The sequence below is a fragment of the Schistocerca serialis genome, chromosome 2 (genome assembly GCF_023864345.2).
Source record: "Schistocerca serialis cubense isolate TAMUIC-IGC-003099 chromosome 2, iqSchSeri2.2, whole genome shotgun sequence".
Taxonomy (NCBI): domain Eukaryota; kingdom Metazoa; phylum Arthropoda; class Insecta; order Orthoptera; family Acrididae; genus Schistocerca; species Schistocerca serialis.
Window position 1 is genome coordinate 133,317,440 of NC_064639.1, and position 21,556 is coordinate 133,338,995.

The following is a 21,556-nucleotide window of genomic DNA, read 5'->3' on the forward strand; positions in this document are numbered from 1 at the left end:
ATTAGTTTGTTCCAAAGTCTACATTGTAATACCATTGTCACTTCTATTTGAGTCTGTTTCTGAACAATCTGATTTTAAGTTTACGTTGATAGGTTCATACATCATCACTTCCCTGTCAAATTCTTCTCTCTGAAGCTTTTCAGTATGCCACATAGTCTGTGCGCGTACTACAGGTGGGATGTTGTCTGATGCTTCATTGTATATTGCCTCATGAACAACCGATTCACAGTATGTTATCTTGAATGGTTTTTTTTCTCCCACATAGCCTTAAAACCCTTTGCCCAAATTAATTCCATGGGGCTACAATGACAGTGACATGTGGGTGAACAGAAAACTGTGTGATTCCATTCACGTGCAAAGAAGTCAGCTTTGTACACTCTGTCATGTGATTTGTACAGTATAAATTAACGAGCTGCAGGAGATCGACACGAGTCTGGTTTATACGGAGCTTAATACTTTTATTTTTAAGACGCGGAAAATTTCCGCTTTTCTGATGTTTGCACTTCATTTTTTTACTATAAGAGTTGAATGACCGACTTTGAAGCAAGATATGACAAGAATTGTGAATCACGTCATGAAAGCGACAGCGTTCATTGCCGAATGGTAATCACTGCTGGTTTTCTTGCACGTAAGTACAAGTTTATTCTCAGAAATAAAACCAGAAGAATGGTCAGCATTCAGAGTAATTATCTGAAAACTTATCCTTATGAGAACTTTAAATCCGCCAGTACCATCACTCATGTGATCTTCTTGGAATGATTCTAATTGACCCATATTTCATCAAGGTAATACTCTGTTGAACTACCTCCTTCTCTTGTATCGTGAATCTTTATGTGGGATATAGTTCATACAGTCCCCAGGTCACTTCTTTGAACTAAAAATTCTCTTCTTAACATATCTGGAACCAGCGTATATCAAAATTTCTTTACCTTGGCGAAGCGCTTACCATTGAAGCCTGCATAACTGTAACATGTTTTTGTTATGTTGGGCATTCATCATTCACATGGAGCACTTTAAAACATCTTTGTTAAAACTATCCATTTGTGTTACAGGTTCCTTGCGATTTCGATGCTTTCCAGGCGACACGAAACCAACTGTTTCTATGGTTCCTACAGCTCTGACACTTTCCTTTACAATTCTGTTTACAGGCCGGCACCACATGGTTCTAGAGCCCGTTCTTGTGTTTTCCAATGTCAACAGTAGGAGACCTGCTTTTAAATTCACGTTTGAAAAAGTTATTAATGCGGTAAATAATCCGCCTCGGCTGCTTGTAAAGCACTTTATGTTTATTGCCGTCACCTGACTTTTTTTAAATCGCACTTAAAAATTTACAACATACACATTCACAGTTACACTGCTGCAAGAAAAAAAAGGAAACAAAGAAATTGATAGTTGAATGAATAATTCGGTTGTCGCGAAGTGCGGCAACAGTGCAGCATGTAGGAGCGAGATTCTCGCTCTCTAGCTGTAACTCTCTGCTAGGCGCTCCGAAAGAGAATGAAAATTATTGGCCGCCAGTAGCTACTCTAGGGGGATGCACAGAACGGCTGAAAATTGGACCGCCTTCTTACATGACGCAAACAGTAGTTGAACAACTCGGACCACCTTGCAGAGTTCGTCCTACCTGTGCTTGGCGACGCTGCTCGCAGTTACATCGTTGCCAGAACTTCCTTTTTTCTATCGGTTTTCTATTAAATCTATTGGCGGCACTAGGTTGTGCTAGATACACTTTTGTCTTGAGTTGGGATGAGGAATCGCACGCCACCCGCCACGTGCGGTATTTTCTCTTCACCTTGTAATTCATTATGCTGCAGTTTCAGCATATCTTAACAGTCTGTACTGATGTACTGTATCTAAACTAACTTCATTTAATTCATTTAAAATATGTACATTATAATTCTTAAGCAACAAATGTTTTTTTGATCTGATAACCTTTTCATGCTATTCTAGTATACGTTTTTAAAGAATAAGTTTTTTGTAGCAATTCTGCAATTTTTGACACTATTCCATATCACTTGAAACCTTACAAGAGTTCGGTATTTTGGTATTAAATTTATTTTTCCTGAATATATGGGGACAATGACTAACTTTGATACTACAATTCTGTTTCTTGAATAAATGAAAAAAATGACTAACTTTGGTACCTTGACTTTAAGTGAGCTTTACGTGCAGTAGAAACAGTAAGCATTTTACATTGTCATGATGTTTCAAGAAAACATCACACTGTGCTTATATGCATAGAGGATAACTAAACGAGAATCAATGAGAGCAATGAAAAAAGTGATGTTATTAAGCTTTCAATTTTCCGATTTCCGAACGCACACTGTATTTCTTACCGCAATTCATCTGTCCGTTGTGAAGTGTGACCAACATTAGAATATGAGGTGTCAATTTGAATCGCTGTTAGTTGTAGGCATTTCGTAGATGTACATTTTTTTCACTCTATAATTATAATTTGAGATTAAAATTGGACTGGTATATTAAAGACAGTTGTGTACTTGCAGTTTTGTTGTCTTTCTTTCATCAACAAATTCTGTCATTCATAAATCCTCCAAACACACTTCATATCTGTGAGTGGCGCAAGATTCGTGTTCTCCCATGCAGACGGTGTTAATTATAACTTTACAGAGTACCTTCGGCACTTGTGTAACAGGAACTGAGTTTCCCCATTTAAAAGTTGAAAACAAGGGGATCTAGTGGACATGGCAGACAATCTTACGAAGTACGACTTATCGAAAATAACTTTCCATCTTGTTGGCGCCGCACAATTCTCGTTTAGCGTCTTTTACGACTGGACGTTTGTTAAAATACCGATAGAAGTCAGCAGAATGGGATCAGGTTTTGGAGGAAAACTGCAGTTCTTAACCTTCTGGAATGCGGTGAGTCGTTGATAGTGTATTGAACTGTCTAATAGCTATTAAACTTCCCTGTTACCGACAAGCTTATGTTTTTTTGCCTATAGATTTTACAATCTGTTTACTTCGTCGTTTGTGTTACGAATGACTGCATAGGGACAAATGAAAACAATCCTAATCGACCACCGTTAATTCGTAGATTGAAAGACTACTTGCAACCGGTACTGGCGTTTCCAGTCGCTCTGGTGAGTGTAGCGTCCATGAATATGAACTTAAAATAAATGTTTCCTGCCTATGTACAGTATGACTTTTAGCCTTTTTAGAGTTAATCCTATAGCAACTATAATTTACGTTGTCGTTTGGCTTAACAGTTTGTTGGTGCCACATTTTGGGGACTCTACGCTATTGACCGTGAATTAGTGCTGCCACGAGCAGTAGATCCCTACTTTCCGTGGTGGCTGAACCATATAATGCATTCCAATATTGTATTGTTTTCATTAATTGAAATGGTGATTTGTTTTCGAAAATACCCAGACCGGATAATCGGAATCGGGGGCCTGACAATGTTCATGGGCTCGTATTTAATTTGGTGAGTTGTGTGGAACTGTAAGCAATGGTTATTGTGTGTATTTTATAAAACACACACAGTGAGATCTTTTTCATTTCGTATGCCTTTTTGTTTGTTTTCTTGCCTTGAGATGCGTTAGTAATTTATAAATGCTCGTACTTTTATGTAAATATATTTATTCATTCTGGATAAAGTTATTACCTTTCTTGCAGGACCCATGTGGTGTTCTACAAAACTGGAGAATGGGTTTATCCTGTACTGAATAAACTGGGTTTCCCACTTCGCATGGGATTCTTTGGGGGGCTGCTGTGCTTTGCAAGTGTGTGGTATTTCTTGGGTGAATATATCAACAATAAAGTGTGGGGTAAGTAAAGTATTTTATTACACACAGTTGTTTAACATTACAATGTCTCTTTCACACTTAATATCACTTCAGAATTGTTCACCAGGAGGCTCTAAGTTCACGAAGAAATATTCAGTATTCCATACATTGAATTTGGGATATAAATATGTATCCTTGAAAATTCATTCATAGAATTTTATCCCTAAAATTTAGTTAGGCCTAATAGATAGATGTCAACAATAAATAAATTGCAAAATCAATATCACTGCTTACTTAGACCTGTGTGGAAACTTAATGGCAAAGTGTCATAGTAAAAGTCAAATAGTTTGCATCACTAGCAATTTTTTGTAGTGTATGCGATAAATTTATGTGTAATATGGCTGAAAATATTCGTTGGAGACTTGCCCATTATGTAACATACTTTTTTTAATTTACCTTGTAGCTTTAATTTTTATAACTGTCTTAAATGTAACAAAGTGTGTTTAAATATGGCCTGAATTTAAACATTAGTTGCAGGTCATTCTGTGACCTAGCCTTTATTTGGTGTTCACATTTGTTGGCTTCATCAACTCTCAAGTAAATTAACACATTTCGGTCTATTCTAGACCTTGAGCTACATTACAGATGAGCCTGTCACCCCAACAAAGTTTTCAGAGGGGGGGGGGGGGGGGATGTCTATGGCGCATTCAAGCCATATGTCACGAGCAGACACAATGGAATAAATCCGACTCGTCACAGAACGAAATGGTAACCTACACTTGTCAGTTCGTGCCCATTAAACGAACTGTGATTTCAACTGCATATATAATTTGCTATTTGCTCCTGCCATTGCTTGATCCAGCATATGACAACAACTGATGTAAATGGGAGAGATTTTTATGAGAGCAGATTTATTATTTACCCCATGATATATCTGGCAGTTTCATTGACAGTGGGTCACTGAAGGTATTAGTTTTTTTCTTGTTTTGGGTCAAATGTTTAGTGTGTGAAAATAAAAATGTATCTCGACGAAATAAGCATAAACAAAGAATATTTGTTCTGTGATGCAGCCACTGTTTAGTATATGTGTATGACATATGTATCACAAGAAATGAAGATCCAGGAATGAGTTCATTCTGTAATAAGGAAAAGCAGGAATTTGTAATAAGCTTTGCTTTGTATAGTGGATTATTTTTGTTTGTTTAGCACGCTGTCATCACAGTCAGTTTATGCCTTTAGTTTTCTATTATTACTGTGGTGTGTTAAGGGAGGATTGGAATCTGTGGAAATTTTATTGTATTTAATGGGTAGCACTTTACAGATTGAACCATAATATTACTTATTAAGCTCCTACACAGGGTTTAGTCTCTCTGACATTCTGTTTTGGTTAGTAAGACTAATTTTGGTACACTTTCTTCTGCGGATTGAATGATTACTTCAGCTTTTTCTGATGAAATATCAAATTACAGCATTGTTCTTGAGAAGTTTTGTTCAGTTGCATATCAATATGTATGAATCACATTCATTCAATCGTCATGTAGTGTAGGTCCCATAACTGAGGCGAACCTTCAGGAATCTATCAAGGTATCCATTAACAAAAGAGAAGCAACTCTTCATAACTTTAACTGTACACCAAATTACTAATAAACTATCACTATACTACTTCATGGTGTTTGTGTTTATACCCACTAAATTTAATGTAATTAATTATAAAGAGAGACATTACTTTGCAAAAAGCTGCTGCTGCTTCAGTTCTGTTAAATAACTGTCCAGTTTTTTTCTAGCAGTAACAGCAATTTCTTGGGGTCTGTGAGTGATTTGGAAAGTGTCCTCTAAATGGCCGTAATCATGTTGGCTTATGAAGGTGGCAAGGCTATGCTGAGAATTCATTTTTATTTCTTTCTCTTGAAGTGGTCAAGAAGGAGCACCTACTCCCCTTCCCCACAATTGCTCATTGTCACTCCAGACAGCAAAAACTTAGATATATCGTTTGCCAGAGCTTTTACTACCTACTGTTGTTCCTGGAAATGAACATCCTACCCATAATCCTTTCCACTCCTCCCACAGTGGTATCCTGCTGCCCACCCAATCCATGAAATAACCCAGTCCATCTTCATGCCGGACATAACACACAGTTCTTTGCCGCTCGACTTCAATAGCTGCTTCACAACCCGTACGACCTGAATTTTACATCTTTTGAATACCGGTTTCTCTGAATTACATGGATCAGAATCATCCATACATCAAATCCGTCAATTGTGCTATCTTCCTGGCCACAATCTCCACAGGCCCTTATCCCACCCAACCTTCACTTTATCTATCAATCTACTGTCACTCTTTCCATAGTCCCCCACTTCCTCTGCTCTGTATGTCACTCCCAGTTTACTACTCCACTTAGTGTCACACACAACCCCCAATGTCTGCACCAGGTTGAGATCACTATTGCAATAATATAATTTGCTTGCTACCTCCCCCTCCTAGCCTTCAGCCACCATTTCCTCTCCAACTCCTTTCTCCTCTGTCACTTTGCATGGTGAAGGAATGCCTTATGAACCCAGTGTTGATGGCTGAAGGCCTCATTCAACATGTTGAAGAGACTGTTCCAGCTACCATTAAGGGAGTAAGGTGCAACCAACTGCAGACTGTGGCACATATTGGCACAAACTATACTTGTCATCTGGGCTCTGAGGTCATACTTGGAGCATATCAGCAACTGGCAGAGGAGGTTGAGAAGACCAGCCTTGCCTACTGAAAATCAATAAAACTCACAGTTTGCAGCTTTTCCCCAAGACTGATAATGGGCCCATGGTTCTGAGTTGAGTTTAAGATTTGGGCCAGAGATTTCAAAGAGTCTGTGACATCTTAAGTGGCAAGTTTTCCTAGACTCGCGCCATCAGATTGAGAGCCATGGGATCCTTGTAAATGGATCAAGTGTGCACATTGGTGGCTACTACCCAGGTAGTGGACTGCGTGTCAGGTACACACTAGATTGGGTGACCCTCCATCCAGTCCAGATAATTATAGTTGTAAGAGGCCCAAAGTATTAGTGTACAATCCAGAGAAATGTCCTCACCCACCACCCCACAATGAGCGTATTCAAATCCTAGTGATAAAGTGCCAAAACATTCACAACAAAGTGCCAGAGTTTCAGGTGCCCCCAAAAAGCATTGGAGGTCACGTAATGCCGGGTAAGGAAAGCTAGATGAAATCTTAAATTGATGACAGGGATCTAGGAAAGGCTGTGGGAGATAGAAATTGATACTGCATGTAGCATTGTGTGGGCAAGACTCAGTGTCAAGTGATCAAAAACTTATAATCTGATATTTCTATCAACCACCAGACTCATCCTAATATGTAACAGAAAGCGTTATAGAAAACTTAACATTTGCTGGTATGTGTATTCCCCAATCGTACTGTCCGCTGGAAATTGTTCGGAAGCCCACTCATGATAGAAATATATCAGATCCAATGACAATAGAGGTTACCTGTTTTATGGTGCTGGAAAGAATCTAGTATTAGTGACCATGAGGGAGTAGCAGTAAAGAATAACCAAACTACAAAGGGCAATTAAAGCAAGTAGGTAGTTTTGCGTGTTTTACATAAATAGGCAGTAGTGTCATACCTAAAAGAGGAAGTAAAAACATTTAACTCATGGCAGAAACATCAAGAGAAACTGTGGCTGCAATTCAAAAGAATTGTTGACAAAGCATTGGATGCATATGAACCTAGTACAACACTTCATGATGGAATGGACAGTCTTTGTAAAGAAACTTGTAAATAAACAGCAACTATTGCATAATAGGTACACAGCAAAGCATGAGAGAAATGACAAATTTGGCTGTCGAAAGGGCAATTCATACAGCCTTCGATGACAGTCCTAGCAGAATCTTACCAAAACACCTGCCACAAAAACCAAAGAAATGCTGGTACATGTAAAGGCTTTTATTCGAATTGATGCGGCTTGAAAACAAAAAAGTGTTTCATTCAGACATGCCCCTGTGAAAGACTTAAAGGGTGCATATATAAAGGCTGTCAGTGACGCCGGAGGTAGTGCCCAGACACTTTCAGATGGGCAGGAATATTAATGTAGGGAGGCACAGCAAAAGAAAAAGTGCTGAACTTCACTTTCTAATTTCTTTATACGGATGAAAATTCAGAATTACATCCCCGTGTAGCATCTCAGTATTAAAGCTTTGAGAAAGGACATCCATAAAAAAAAAAAATCTTGTAAAAATTGATGATGATCGGTGATAGTAATAGTAATGTTTATATTATAATTAGCCTCTAATAGTTGAAATGTTAATTTGATTTAAACTGCTGAGAGTTTATGATTAAATGACCAAAAACTGTTTTCTGATTCTCTCAAACTAGATATTAACAATGACTTCATACTGACCTGCATTTCACGATAATGTACCTTCCTTAATGTCTGTGTCTCGAAGGTATGTGGACAGCCACAACATACTTACAATTGATTTTAAACAGATTAAAAAACAAGTATAAAATTGAGTGCATTCAGTTTCAAGGTGTTTGCTGAATAATAACACAGAAAAATATCCTTTTACCTTCTTTCTTTAATGTTTCTTCCCAGGACTTGTACTGTGATATACAATGTATGATTTTACATTAGTGCCTGTGCTCCTGGTCTAGTAGTATAATAATTAGTATTATCAGACGCACTATCCTCTGTGCCTGCGGTGGCTCAGATGGATAGAGCGTCTGCCATGTAAGCAGGAGATCCCGGGTTCGAGTCCCGGTCGGGGCAAACATTTTCAACATTTTCAGCTGTTTGCAGCTAGGGTGTCCATTTAATTATCATTTCATTTTTAGCAAAGCTGCATGGTCATCCACGGTAACTGCTCTTTCGGGAACAGATACTACCGTCATATATAGTTTAAAAAAAAAAAAAAAGTAAAGTAATGAAATATGTCGAACAGAATGACCTCCTCCATGCCAACCAGTATGGGTTTTGAAAATGCTGGTCATGCAAAAGATCTTCTCATACGGCATCAGTTGGGTAGATGCAATATTTCTTGACTTCAAAACAGCATTTGACTCAGTTGTATACCAATGCTTGTTAATGGTTGTATGGGGATCAAGCAAAATCTGTGACTAGGCTGAGGATTTCTCGGTAGGGAGGACACAGTATGTTATCTTGGATGGAGAGTCATTGAGAGATGTAGAAATAATTTCAGGCTTGCCCCAGGGATGTGTGCTGGGACACTTGCTGTTCATGTTGTGTACTTTATTTATGGACTATAAAACACACTTTCTTCTGTGAAAATTGCCTCCAAAATTCAGGTGCATCTTATACTTGAAATTAATATAAAAATGTCTGGTGTTCGATTTAAAATTACCACCAATCTGAAAAATGGCCATATATCCAATGCCACAGGAAACCTCTCTATCTGCCAACATTGGATCCAGCTGGCAGTAGCAATGCTCCAATTGAATGAACAAGCTTACAAATTGTCTCCCTCCCACTGTGCCATCACAAATCCTGAACATTGTCTAGCTTACGATGCATCATTGCAGTCTGCACTGCCAGAGAACTTGAATTGAACATGATTTGTGTTGTTGATAACAGTACAATATTTTTGTTAGTAGCTAATTTCATAATGGAAAAAATAAAAGGTATTCATATGAGGGCTATAAATTGAAAGTAATAGCATATGCAGAAGAACATAGAAACAGAGCAGCTGAGCAGAATTTTGGCCCTCCACCAATAGAAGGGGGGGAAAAAATTAGCAATTGGCATGCTAGAAGGGAAGAACTGAAAAAATGAAGAAAACTAAATGTGCAAATAGAGGATGACCAAAGCTGGATGATGATGTATTGAAATGGATTCAAGGACACCACCAAAATGGCATTGGAAATAATAAAAAGTTATTCAAATACATGCCCATAAGCTAGCACTACAGTGGAACTTAGCTAACTTTAAGGATGGAATTGGTTGGTATTAGTTTTAAGAAGCATCATCAAACCAAAACCCAAATATCTCAGAAAATGCTGCAAGAGTATGAAGAGAGAAAATTGTTTCCATCGCTTTGTTATTCAGCATCAAAAGAAAACCAGGTGTAACTAAGCCAAGTAGCGAATATGGATGAATCTCCTGACATTTGATGTGTTGACTAACACAATTATTGCCATAAAAGGTGATAAAACTGTAACTATAAAAACATGAGAAAATACAGTACACTGTTGTCCTTTCATGTTGCGCTGACGGTACTACACTTCATCCAGTGATCATTTTCAAGTGTAGAACAATTTCAAAACTTTCTGAAATAGTGCCAGCTGGTGGCATTCACGTTTATGACAAGGTTTGGATGGACAAGGCTGGTATGAAATTCTGTATTAACAGTGTGTGGGGGAGAAGGAAAGGTGCTTTATTGAAGAAGATTTCTCGTCTTGGGCTAGGTCAGTTTAAAATTAATTTGAAAAATTGTGTGAAAGAGAAATTGAGACAGTGAAATGCAGAGCTTATTGTTATTCCAGGACGACTTACTTCACAATTGCAACCTCTTGATGTCTCAATACATGAACCATTTTGAGTGTGTGGGCGTGGGTGCGTGAGAGAGAGGAGTGGAACAAATGGATAGTGGGTGAAATGCAACATGAATTCACACAGAAGGGAGCTGTAAAGCAACCTACAATCAAACAAGTGTGTCAGTGGATAAAACAGTCACGAGCTAGAATCTTTCAGTGGCAGTGAAGACCACTTATATATGAAGAGGAAAATGATCATGATGAAGAAGAAGAAGAAGAAGAAGGAGAAGAAGAAGAAGAAGCTCAGTAATCTGGCTTTGCATTCTGATGATAAAAATGTTACTTTTTAAAACATTGCTTCAAAATTAAGGTGCCTCTTACAGTCTGTAAAATATTGTATTAATAAAATAGTAGTAAAGTAAAGGAACCATCAAAATGAAGATTGTTTTTGGCACCATAGTGCTTTACTACACATCATCGTGTTGGAGGTGGTAAGCCATTACTTTCTTCTGACCTTTGAGCTGACCTACCCAGACAGTTATAGGGATCCTACAGTTTAACGTGGCTTCCACCCCATGATGAAACTGCATTTTCACAGCAAACATTGCCAGAGGTGAAAGAAGCGATAAGTGTCAAATAAAAATCCAAAGATTGTCATGGAATCGAACCTGTGACCTTTGGACTTGTACTTAGGCACTTTACCATTGAGCCACTATTAATGACTTAACAAACAATATTAATAGCAACTAGACTTTTTGGAGTTTATGCAGTTATCTACAATGAAAAAGTTTGAATATCTGTACAAATGTTCAGTCAGATCTTACCAAGGTTTCAAGTTGGTGTAGAGGTTGGCAACTTTCTGTAAATAATCAGAAATCTAAACTTGTGAACTTGAAATGAGGAAAAAAAAAAGTAGTGTCCCATGACAGCATTATCAGTGAGTCACATTTGGAGTCACTCTACTTTTACAAATACCCATGTGTAACGGTTAGTGGAGATACGAAACGGAATGATTACGTAGACTCGGTTGTAGGTAAATGAGGTGGTCAGTTTTGGTTCTTTGTTAGGATTTTGTGTAAATGCAGTTGGTCTGCATGGATGATTACTTTCAAAAGACTCATGAAACCTATCCTAGAATATTGTGGAACACACCAAATAGCACTATCAAGAAAATAATGTAGAGCAACACATATTGTCATAGGTTTGTTCGACCCTTCAAGAGGATAAGAGAGACCTGAACTGGCCGTCACTTGAAGTAGATGCAAAGTATCCCTTGAGAGTGTATTTACAACATTTCAAGAACCATCCTTAATTGAGAAACATAGTAATGTTCACAGGAATCTAGTAATGTATCACTCCCATAGAGACTGTGAAGGCAAGATTAGACTATAGCACGTACAGAGGCATCCAAACATTCATTGTTCCCACATTCCAGAAGCAAATGAAACAGGAAGTTGTCCTCATAAACTGTACCGTGGGAATGATCCCCTGTCACGTACTTCATAATGGTTTTCAGAGTATAGATGTACATGTAGAACTAGGGCATAAAGGAGTAGTCATTTCGTTTTGAGCCTACATTGTCACCAAGTTAGCCTTGGCATGTGAATCATTTTGTTGTTTCAAGGAAGTGTCTGTGAGAGAGAACTCTGAAAGTTCAGATTTTGTATAGTCCAGTGTTTCGCAACACTTTCACTAATACTGATGCACAATAGATAAATGTAAAAAAAATAAATTGAAAAAATTGTTGTATTCTTGGCAAGGGTTTGTCACCTGGAGATAAGTCAGCAATAATTCCTGTTAGACTTGCAAAGAATGAGTTATTGGAGTACTGTGCCTTTAGAAAGTCATAAGTAACAAACTATTAGCTTTGTTTGTATATCAATATATTGCTTGAGTGTCTCGTAGTAAAATAAAAATTATTCGAACTTTAATGTGTAGTTTTGTCTGAAAATAAGACATTATCTTTGTAAAGAAAGTTCTTAATTCATAAAATAATTTTTGCATCTTGCGTTCCTTTTTACATGATTGTCATCTTGAAAAAGTAAATAATTTTTTTTTTCCTTGCAGCAAAAGAACTGGAGAAAATTGAAAAGAAGAAACAGTGAGCCTCTGCAACATCTCAGTAGAAAAGTTACTGAATACCCAGCTAGTCATTGAATTTAGACTGAGATCTTTGAAAATAACTTTGTTTATAGAAATGTATTGAAAGATTAGCCTAATCTTGCATGAAAACTTTTATAAGAATTTTGCAGATTCTAAAGACAGGGAACATTTTTATGTATACTGATCTTGTTTGCTTTGGTTTAGCACAAGACTATCTAATACTCCTTTATGCAACATAACAAAAACTTGGAAATCAGGTTATGAAGATCTAAATCTAGTCGTACATTTATAAAATATTTGCTCCAGTACAAGTAACTGTGCACTATTGAAGCCACCAAATATGTAACTGCCAGTACATCTATAGATTCATTCTGTGAAAAAAGACAGGAATTTTGAGATGAAAGAGCCCTCCACAACGCAGCAATAACTTTGTACCTTGCAGATATTATAAGATATAAAACTTAGATGATTAAGATGTTGAATTGTGAATGCTAAATTTTTTCAGGTATATTTCGTGATATGAATTTAAGGTAGCATTACATTGACAGTGCAAATGATCTTAGTGGCCTTGAAATAAATTGAAAACTTTAGAATGGGGATAAATAAGAATTTTGCAGTGTTTGTAGTATTTGGCCCTTGAAATAGTGGCTAAGTGTGGAGGCACATATATACAAAGAAAATTTTGATACTTAATATTCCTAGCTGCCTGACCCACTTTTCTTACTGGAAAGTAACATTTTTTGTACTGTTATTTTTCTGAATGTTGAGATTCTCATTGTATTGAAATTTGTACATAATTATAGAAAGTATATATTTTTTACTTGTGTTATGAAAGTAAAATATTACAGCCTAAAGGCCTTGAAGTTAATGTCGTGTTTTGATATGTTAAGTATTAGAAATAATTTGGAACTGATAATGTAGGAAGCCAATGTTACTACTGATGCAAGATTTAAAGGCTGTCAAGTCATAATCGCACAAAGTGCAGGTTTATTTAAGAAGCCTGGTAATCAATATAATGTATGAAGTTAGCAATGATCATTCATATCATACGGAGAAAATGGACACTGTTTATGACTTAATGCACAGATTAATTTAACATAATGTTAGAGAAAGATCTTATGTTAATCATGTTGATTTCAATGGAAAAATTTCTGAACTTTTATCAGTCTGTTAACAAATGTTTGTAATTATCTAGTCTAGTCAGAGCCACCAAAAGATTTACTCGTGCGTTGTTCCTTGTATGTAATTCAAGCATACAAATTTTGATATTATTTTTAAATGTAATGTACCTGTTACACAGTGAAGAGATTTTTTGATCTTGTTTTTCTGAAATTAATAAAAAATTATGCAATTTTTATAATTTCTATATTGAGCCAGTGGTATACAATATGATTGTTAACCATTCAAGTGTCAAAATGGCCTACTCAGCATAACTGTGAAATAAATGTCAGTATGCACTCTTTGGGAATACTAATCAGTAAAACTGCTCACTTTATTATGTATTTCCACGTCGTCCATGAGTTGAAAAAAATGAAATGTCGTGTGGCTAGGGCCTCCCGTCAGGTAGACCGTTCGCCTGGTGCAGGTCTTTCGATTTGACGCCACTTCGGCGACCTGCGCGGTGATGGGGATGAAATGATGATGATTAGGACAATACAACACCCAGTCCCTGAGCAGAGAAAATCTCCGACCCAGCCGGGAATCGAACCCGGGCCCTTAGGATTGACGTGAGGTGGTAAATACTCGTGTCGAATAAGGAACACCAAAATCATACATGGTAGTGTCAGCTTCTGTTAGTAAACACATGCCTTCAGTAGGAAGACATATCCCAAAGGACTGGTGTTCACAACGAACTTTAGGCCCTGCATATAAGTTTACATTTGCAGCCACTTCAGTATCAGCCAATTTTACGACTTTCGTAAAATGCTTCTTCAAGCACAGGGCAAGAGTGTATGCTACCTGCTGAATCTGTGACAGACATTTCACACCCACGTCCACACCCAGCCTACCATCAGCTACTGTAGTAGCGGTTAACGGTAGAGATAGTAGCTACATCATCTGCATTGGAGTCTCCTCAAATTTCTGAATCCTCTTTGTGCTTGCCTGTAACCTTTTCTCAGCAGTTCACAAGATCAGCCAGAACTGCCATGTACCTGTGCCACCTTCATGATGTCATTCTCATACATTTAAAAGAAATATTCATGAATGCTGGTATACCTCTAACTAAAATTAAAACTGCCAAAAATGAGTAAATAATGTGTCTATTACATTCATTTATGTGCATAAACTGTTCTTGTTGTGTTGAATATTTTCAGTAACCATCCTACATGTGCAATGTACCAGAAATAATTTACATTATCTATCTCAGTAGCTAACATAGCAATGTTCATTCTTCATTAGAAGCAGCCTTTAACAGCATATATTGAATGTAACTAGGAACTGAATTCATGGCATGGAAGAAAACTAACTGTAAATATGGTTACACGTAAAAATGGCTCCAAGCACTATGGGACTTAACATCTGAGGTCATCAGTCCCCTAGACTTAGAACTACTTAAACCTAACCTAAGGACATAACACACATCCATGCCCGAAGCAGGATTCGAACCTGCAACCGTAGCAGCAGCGCGGTTCCCGACTGAAGCGCCTAGAACCTCTCGGCCACATAAGCTTACACACAATTCTCATATTAATTTTATACTTTATAATGTAGGAAATGTTACTGTGAATTACTTGTGCTGTCGGTCATATTGGAAGAGTACATACATAGGTGACAAAAGTTAGCTGAACACAAAAACTGATCTGAAGACGAGTGGCTCAAAGAACATTGTTAAATATTCATACCATTACTAAATTGTTCATTGGTACTCAAATCATAGACTTAGAAAAATACAAATGGTACTCAGAATTATCTGAGAGCTACTGTGAAAATATAAATACCAATGAATCAATTACCTATAGTAAATAAAGTAATAAACAGCATTTAAGACAGGTGGTATATAAATTTACCAGTGGCACTTACACCCCAACAGCCTTGCCACAGTGGTAACACTGTTTCCCATCAGATTACCATAATTAAGCACTGTTGGGCTTTGCTAGCACATGGATAGGTGACCATCCAGTTCTGCTGAGCACTGTTGGCAAGTGGGGTGCACCAGCGCTTATGAGGGCAATTCAGGAGCTACTTGATTGAGAAGTAACAGTTCCAGACATGAAAAGTGGCAATGGCTGTGAGGCCTCCTGAGGCCTGTTTGGACAGTTTTAGTGGAACTTAGGGGTTAAACTCTTTAATCAAACTGGAATTCATTAGTTTCATTTGTAGAATTCCCAGTATGAGTTATTAGTTTTTCTTTTCCACCTTATAATTTGAATTCTGCAAGGTTAATATCAGATTAAAGGGGCATTCCTAGCTCATCAGATGTGTTGTTTGATGGAATGGATTTCTCAAGATTGTATAGCAGTTGCTTGAGCTCAATCTACAATGAGCTGCATCTTATTTCCATGAAGTTCTAGAGTAACTTATGTTGGTGATTGTGACTGTGAATTGACAAAGATGATCAGTGAGTGTCTGGCTGAAGAGAAGTTTCACTTAGTGTTGAAACCGTACATTATCTGACAGCTCCAGAAAAAGCATGCTTTATAATGACAGGGCTCACAAAACTGTACTCCTCAGATTACAAATGATAATACAACTTGTGTAGTGAAATAGATAAAACAAGAATGATCATATTCATTTCCACAGTGTAAAAGTTCTGACTAAATTTAACAAGGACTGTGTTTACCTTTTCATAGGCTACTGAAAGTGAGTAAGTTAACACCACAAACCTATGTTATGGGTGCTGCCATCATATCAAACCTCTGTTTTGCCGTACAGGTTAAACATGAATACAGATAAAGAGTAACAGTCCACCTGCAGGAACAGGCACATTAAATGGAAGCAACTGCAATTTTAACTTTGACAAACATTTATTATGATTTTCAATTTGCACTGTAAATTAATACCTCTCTACGTTGTAGTGTGAGGACATAAAGTTTTTGCATGTATTTCTTTTCAGAATAGTAGTCAGCTGCAGTAAAAACTGTAGATGCGCTCTCTCTCTCTCTCTCTCTCTCTCTCTCTCTCTCTCTCTGCTAGAGACAATGAAAGCAATAGCGCACAAACCCACACAATGCATTATCACTGGAGATGGGTGTCAAACATTTATTTAGTCACAGTATATAGAATTTTGAACTTTGTTTCTGTTCTATGCATTCTGATTTTGAACTAGATATACGTAAGTAAATGGGACTTAGGTCACTATCGCAACATGCAGCTCATGGCGAGTCTGGTATGGTGTGTCACTTTGCTGTTCATGTGAAATGTATGGTACGGAACTATAGTCATCCAAGCTCCTCATTGGGTTGCCTATCCATTATTAATTTTAATTGTATTCAGTGCCATGGCCAGCTGAGCTAGGTTTCTCGCTCGAGGATCCATGGTATGAACAGGCAGATGTCAGTTGGGTTTAAATCCAGGGAGTTTGGTGGCCAGGGCAGTACAGTAAACTTGTAATGGTACTTTCCAAACTATGGTCATACATTGTGAGATGTTGCATTGTCTACTAGTAGTTGCCATTGTGGCAAGTAAAAACAAACTGCATGTAGGGGTGGACGAAGTCCCAAGGATAGTTGCATACTTGTGTTGATCCACTGTGGCTTCCAGAATGATGAGATCACCCAGGGAATGGCACAAAAACATTTCTTAGACCATAATGCTCCCTACTCTCTGGTCTGGACCCTTCCAGCAATTGCAGCAGGGTATTTGCTTTCAGATGTTTCACACCGCTGCAGCATAAAACATGATTCATCAGAAAAGACCACCCATCACTACTTGGAGAACGTCCAGTTGCGGTATAGGCTTGCAAATTCCAGCCCTTGCTGATGAACAGCAGTCAGTGTGGGTCCATGAACCAGGCGCCTGCTGCAGAGGCCCATATGCAGTAACATTAACTAAATATTCGTTGAAGAAACTGTTGGTAGTTTGCATCTACATCCATACTCCGCAAGCCACCTGACAGTGTGTGGCGGAGGGTACCTTGAATACCTCTATCGGTTCTCCCTTCTATTCCAGTCTCGTATTGTTTGTGGAAAGAGAGATTGTCGGCATGGCTCTGTGTGGGTTCAAACCTCTCTGATTTTATCCTCATGGTCTCTTCGCGAGATATACATAGGAGGGAGCGATACACTGCTTGACTTCTTGGTGAAGATATGTTCTTGAAACTTCAACAGAAGCATGTACCGAGCTACTGAGCATCTCTCTTGCAGAGTCTTCCACTGGAGTTTATCTATCATCTCTGTAACGCTTTCGCAATTACTAAATGATCCTGTAATGAAGTGCACTGCTCTCCGTTGGATCTTCTCTCTCTCTTCTATCAACCCTATCTGGTGCGCATCCCACACCGGTGAGCAGTATTCAAGCAGTGGGCAAACAAGTGTACTGTAACCTACTTCCTTTGTTTTCGGACTGCATTTCCTTAGGATTCTTCCAATGAATCTGTCTAGCATCTGCTATACTGACAATTAATTTTATATGATCATTCCATTTTAAATTGCTCCTAATGCCTACTCCCAGATAACTTATGGAATTAACTGGTTCCAGTTGCTGACCTGCTGTATTGTAGCTAAATGATGAAGGCTCTTCCTTTTTATGTATTTGCAGCACATTACACTTGTCTGCATTGAGATTCAATTGCCATTCCCTGCACCATGTGTCAATTTGTTGCGTTTCAGTACAATTTTCCATTGTTACAACCTACAGCATCATCTGCAAAAAGCCTCAGTGAACTTCTGATGTTATCCACAAGGTCATTTACATATATTGTGAATAGCAACGGTCCTATGACACTCCCCTGCAGCACACCTGAAATCACTCTTACTTCGGGAGACTTCTCTCCATTGAGAATGACATGCTGCATTCTGTTATCTAGGAACTCTTCAATCCAATCACACAATTGGTCTGATAGTCCATATGTTCTTACTTTGTTCATTAAACGACTGTGGGGAACTGTATCAAACGCCTTGCGGAAGTCAAGAAACACAGCATCTACCTGGGAACCCGTGTCTATGGCCCTCTGAGTCTCGTGGACGAATAGTGTGAACTGGGTTTCACATGCTCATCTTTTTCGAAACCCATGCTGATTCCTACAGAGCAGATTTCTAGTCTCCAGTAAAGTCATTATACTCAATCATAATATGTGTTCCAAAATTCTACAACTGATTGATGTTAGAGATATAGGTCTATAGTTCTGCACATCTGTTCGACGTCCCTTCTTGAAAACGGGGATGACCTGTGCCCTTTTTCTGGGCAGTCAGCTGCTAAACTGTTGCACATCTGTTCATCTGTACACACCTCTATAGCCATCGTTCACTGTTGTCATCTGTGGCCGGTGGTTCACCGCAGTTGCCTAGGTGCTGGTTTTGCATAGCACCATTTTGACATGCACAGTATAATTTAACTGCAGCAGCATGTGAACACTTTACAAACATAGCTGTTTTGGCAATGCTTCCACCCTTGGCCTGAAAGCCAATGCTCATACTCTTTTGTACATCAGATAATTCACTCAATTTTTGCATTACAACAGCAGCAGCACTGTTTTCTGCGTCCCCATGACACACTATATATACCCTCCACTGCTAGTTTTGCTGTCTGTGAATGATTATTGCACTTTGAAGTCAAACATATGTCTTGGTCACATTAATGTGACTGGACCATACGTTTTAACCAAGAATAAACTAGATGGTTTAGGAAAATCTCAGGAAAGTAGACTGAGAAAATTGAGTTCCTGTAATAAAAAAAAAAAACACACACTATAATACTGTCGTAGAATGCACTGGTGGTGTGTGTTTTCTAATTGTACTGCATGAAACAGCAGTAGGTCTTTTCATTAGTTGTTAGTCCTCATAAAGTAAGATTAAGTATAACGTTCACATACTGTGCAGAAGTTCTTGTTTTGTGGAAACAGATTGGCCCATTAATTTGTGCTGCACTAATTGAACCCTACACTCTGTTTTGACATTGTGCAGAGAGACTTTATGTAACTGATGAAGACCCATTTGACTCCTTCAAAACGTTTCAAAATTCTTGAGATAGTGGCATACAGTAGAAAACTGACTTTTTCATCACCATCTGAAACACTGCAAAACTCAAGTTTCTTTCTTTACTGTGAAATTAGAAATGTTGTCACAATTTTGTTTGTTAGAATCTGTTTTCTAAATTTGTTTGGCAGCTTTTGGTCACAATACTTTCGTGTCTAAGAGAACTCCACCACTGACACCACTCTCTTCAAAATCTTATTCGTTGAACCCATCTGCCTTATTCCTTTGAAGAAATGTATTGTGAACAGCAGTATTAAAGATTCTCTCCCCCTTCAGAAACTGACCCAATAAGATGAAAAAATAGTTACAATATTAATGTTAACCGTAACAATTTATACCTTATCAGTACATTAATCAATAAGTAAATACTGTCACAGTTCCTTCAGAAGGCCTTGAAGTATGCTAACTAAAGGATTTTGAGAGCTGCATCTACTATAACAAGCAGCACAACTCCACAGGATACAAGAAGCAAAATCCTGTTCTAAATATGAAAGTGTGAGCAGATATTTTTTCCCCTCTCATGATGCTAAAATCAGGTAACATGAATGATTTTGGCTGAATGTGGACGTACTTGTAATACTAACAATAAGAATTGTGGGAGAAGGCACTTGTATGATCTGGACTGAGTAGGAGTGGTGTGGACAGAAGAGAGAAGGCAAAAGATAAGTTGAAGCAGTGGGGACAGGTTGCAGAGGTTTAGGCAAGGATAATGAGAATGAAGGATATGCTGGAAGAGAATTCCCATCTGTGTAGTTCAGAGAAACTTGTGATGGAAGAGAGTATCAAAATGTTCCATACAGTGAAGCAGTTGTTGAAATCATTTGTGTTGTAATTGTGCATCACGTTTACCAGCTGGATGGTCAAGTTTGCCACAGTTTGGCAGTGGCCATTCATGTGAGTAGACAGCTGGTTACTTGTCATGCCCACATAGAATGCTGTACAATAATTGTAGCATAGCTGATGTTCAGTTGTTTGACAATTCATTTTACACATTTCTGGAGGTTGTAGTGGGGACTTAGTAGATCATGTTTTACACAGAAACCCATGTCTGGAAATGTCATCCAGCAACAATACAGAACTTCAAAGTTATAGGTGCCAATGCCTGTAAATTTTTGTATACGAGGCCTGTCTAAAAAGTATCCGACCTTTGGCCAGAAAAAATATTTAGAATACCTGTCAGGGTTGGGGCCCTAATCCCTTTCAAAGTAGGCCCCTTGTGCTTACACACACTTAGCTCACCAATCCTTCCACTGCCGGAAACATCTCTGGAAGTCTTCTTTTGGAATGTTGTTCAGCTCCGCGTCATGTTCCGCATTCTCTCTTCTCGACTCTCAAAACGGGATCCTTTCAGTGACGTCTTCAATTTTGGAAACAACCAGAAGTCACAAGGAGCCATGTCTGGAGAGTAGGGAGGTTAGCGAATGGCTGTAATTCCGTGTTTGGACAAGAAATTTTGGATCAAGTGGGATGAATGTGCAGGGACATTGTTGTGATTCAGTTGCCAGTTTTTCACTGTCCACATATTGGGTCTTTTGCACTGAACTGCATCATGGAGTCGCCAGAGAACATCTTGATAGTAGTCCTTTGTCACTGTTTGTCCTTCTGGTGCATATTCCTGATGCACAATTCCACGGGCATCAAAGAAGACAGTCAGCATCACCTTCATTTTGCTTCGCACCTGCTACACTTTCTTCGGGCTTGGAGACTCAGGATGCTTCCATTGTGATGACTGTCTTTTTGTTTCGGGGTCATACCCATACACCCATGACTCATTTCCAGTTATCACGGAGTTCAGAACCCCAGGATCAGTGTTGGTTGTGTTCAGAAGGTCCCGTGCAGTGTCAAAACAGAGGTCTTTTTGTTCTGGTGACAACTTGGGCATGGATTTTGCAGCCACTCGGTGCATGTTCAAATCATCTTGCAAAATTGCATGTGCAGAATCTTTACTCACTCGAACCTCTTGGGTAATCTCTCGCATGTTAAAACGACGATCTGCCATCACCAAATTTTGCACCCTCTCAACAACAGCTGCACTTCGAGCAGTTTAGGACCTGCCAGAATGCTAGTCACTCTCTGCTGATGTGTGGCC

At 38.4% G+C, this 21,556-nt stretch overlaps 1 protein-coding gene and 1 non-coding gene across 3 annotated transcripts; both read left to right on the top strand.

The window, feature by feature from the left end:
- Positions 1–2,437: 2,437 nt before the first annotated feature.
- On the top strand, positions 2,438–13,697 carry LOC126455463 (androgen-induced gene 1 protein-like). Of its 2 annotated transcripts, none has more exons than XM_050091214.1 (5): positions 2,438–2,879; positions 2,963–3,100; positions 3,227–3,444; positions 3,636–3,787; positions 12,299–13,691. In XM_050091214.1, the coding sequence occupies exons 1-5, from the start codon at positions 2,703–2,705 to the stop codon at positions 12,334–12,336; spliced, it is 723 nt and encodes a 240-aa protein (XP_049947171.1). In that variant the 5' UTR covers positions 2,438–2,702; the 3' UTR covers positions 12,337–13,691. The 2 variants fall into 2 exon arrangements, with proteins under 2 accessions (XP_049947171.1, XP_049947172.1); XM_050091215.1 differs by having other exon boundaries at positions 2,747–2,879; positions 3,055–3,100; positions 12,299–13,697.
- Positions 8,436–8,510, top strand: Trnat-ugu (transfer RNA threonine (anticodon UGU)). The gene has a single exon. It is a non-coding gene; the product is annotated as a tRNA-Thr (tRNA).
- Positions 13,698–21,556: the final 7,859 nt, after the last annotated feature.

Bases quoted from the DNA above. Each gene is read 5' to 3' on its own strand.
- LOC126455463 (XM_050091214.1), top strand. From the start codon at position 2,703: ATGGCAGACAATCTTACGAAGTACGACTTATCGAAAATAACTTTCCAT. The intron at 3,445-3,635 runs GTGAGTTGTGTG...CCTTTCTTGCAG, and splicing joins ATGGGCTCGTATTTAATTTG to GACCCATGTGGTGTTCTACA. The intron at 3,788-12,298 runs GTAAGTAAAGTA...TTTTCCTTGCAG, and splicing joins TATCAACAATAAAGTGTGGG to CAAAAGAACTGGAGAAAATT.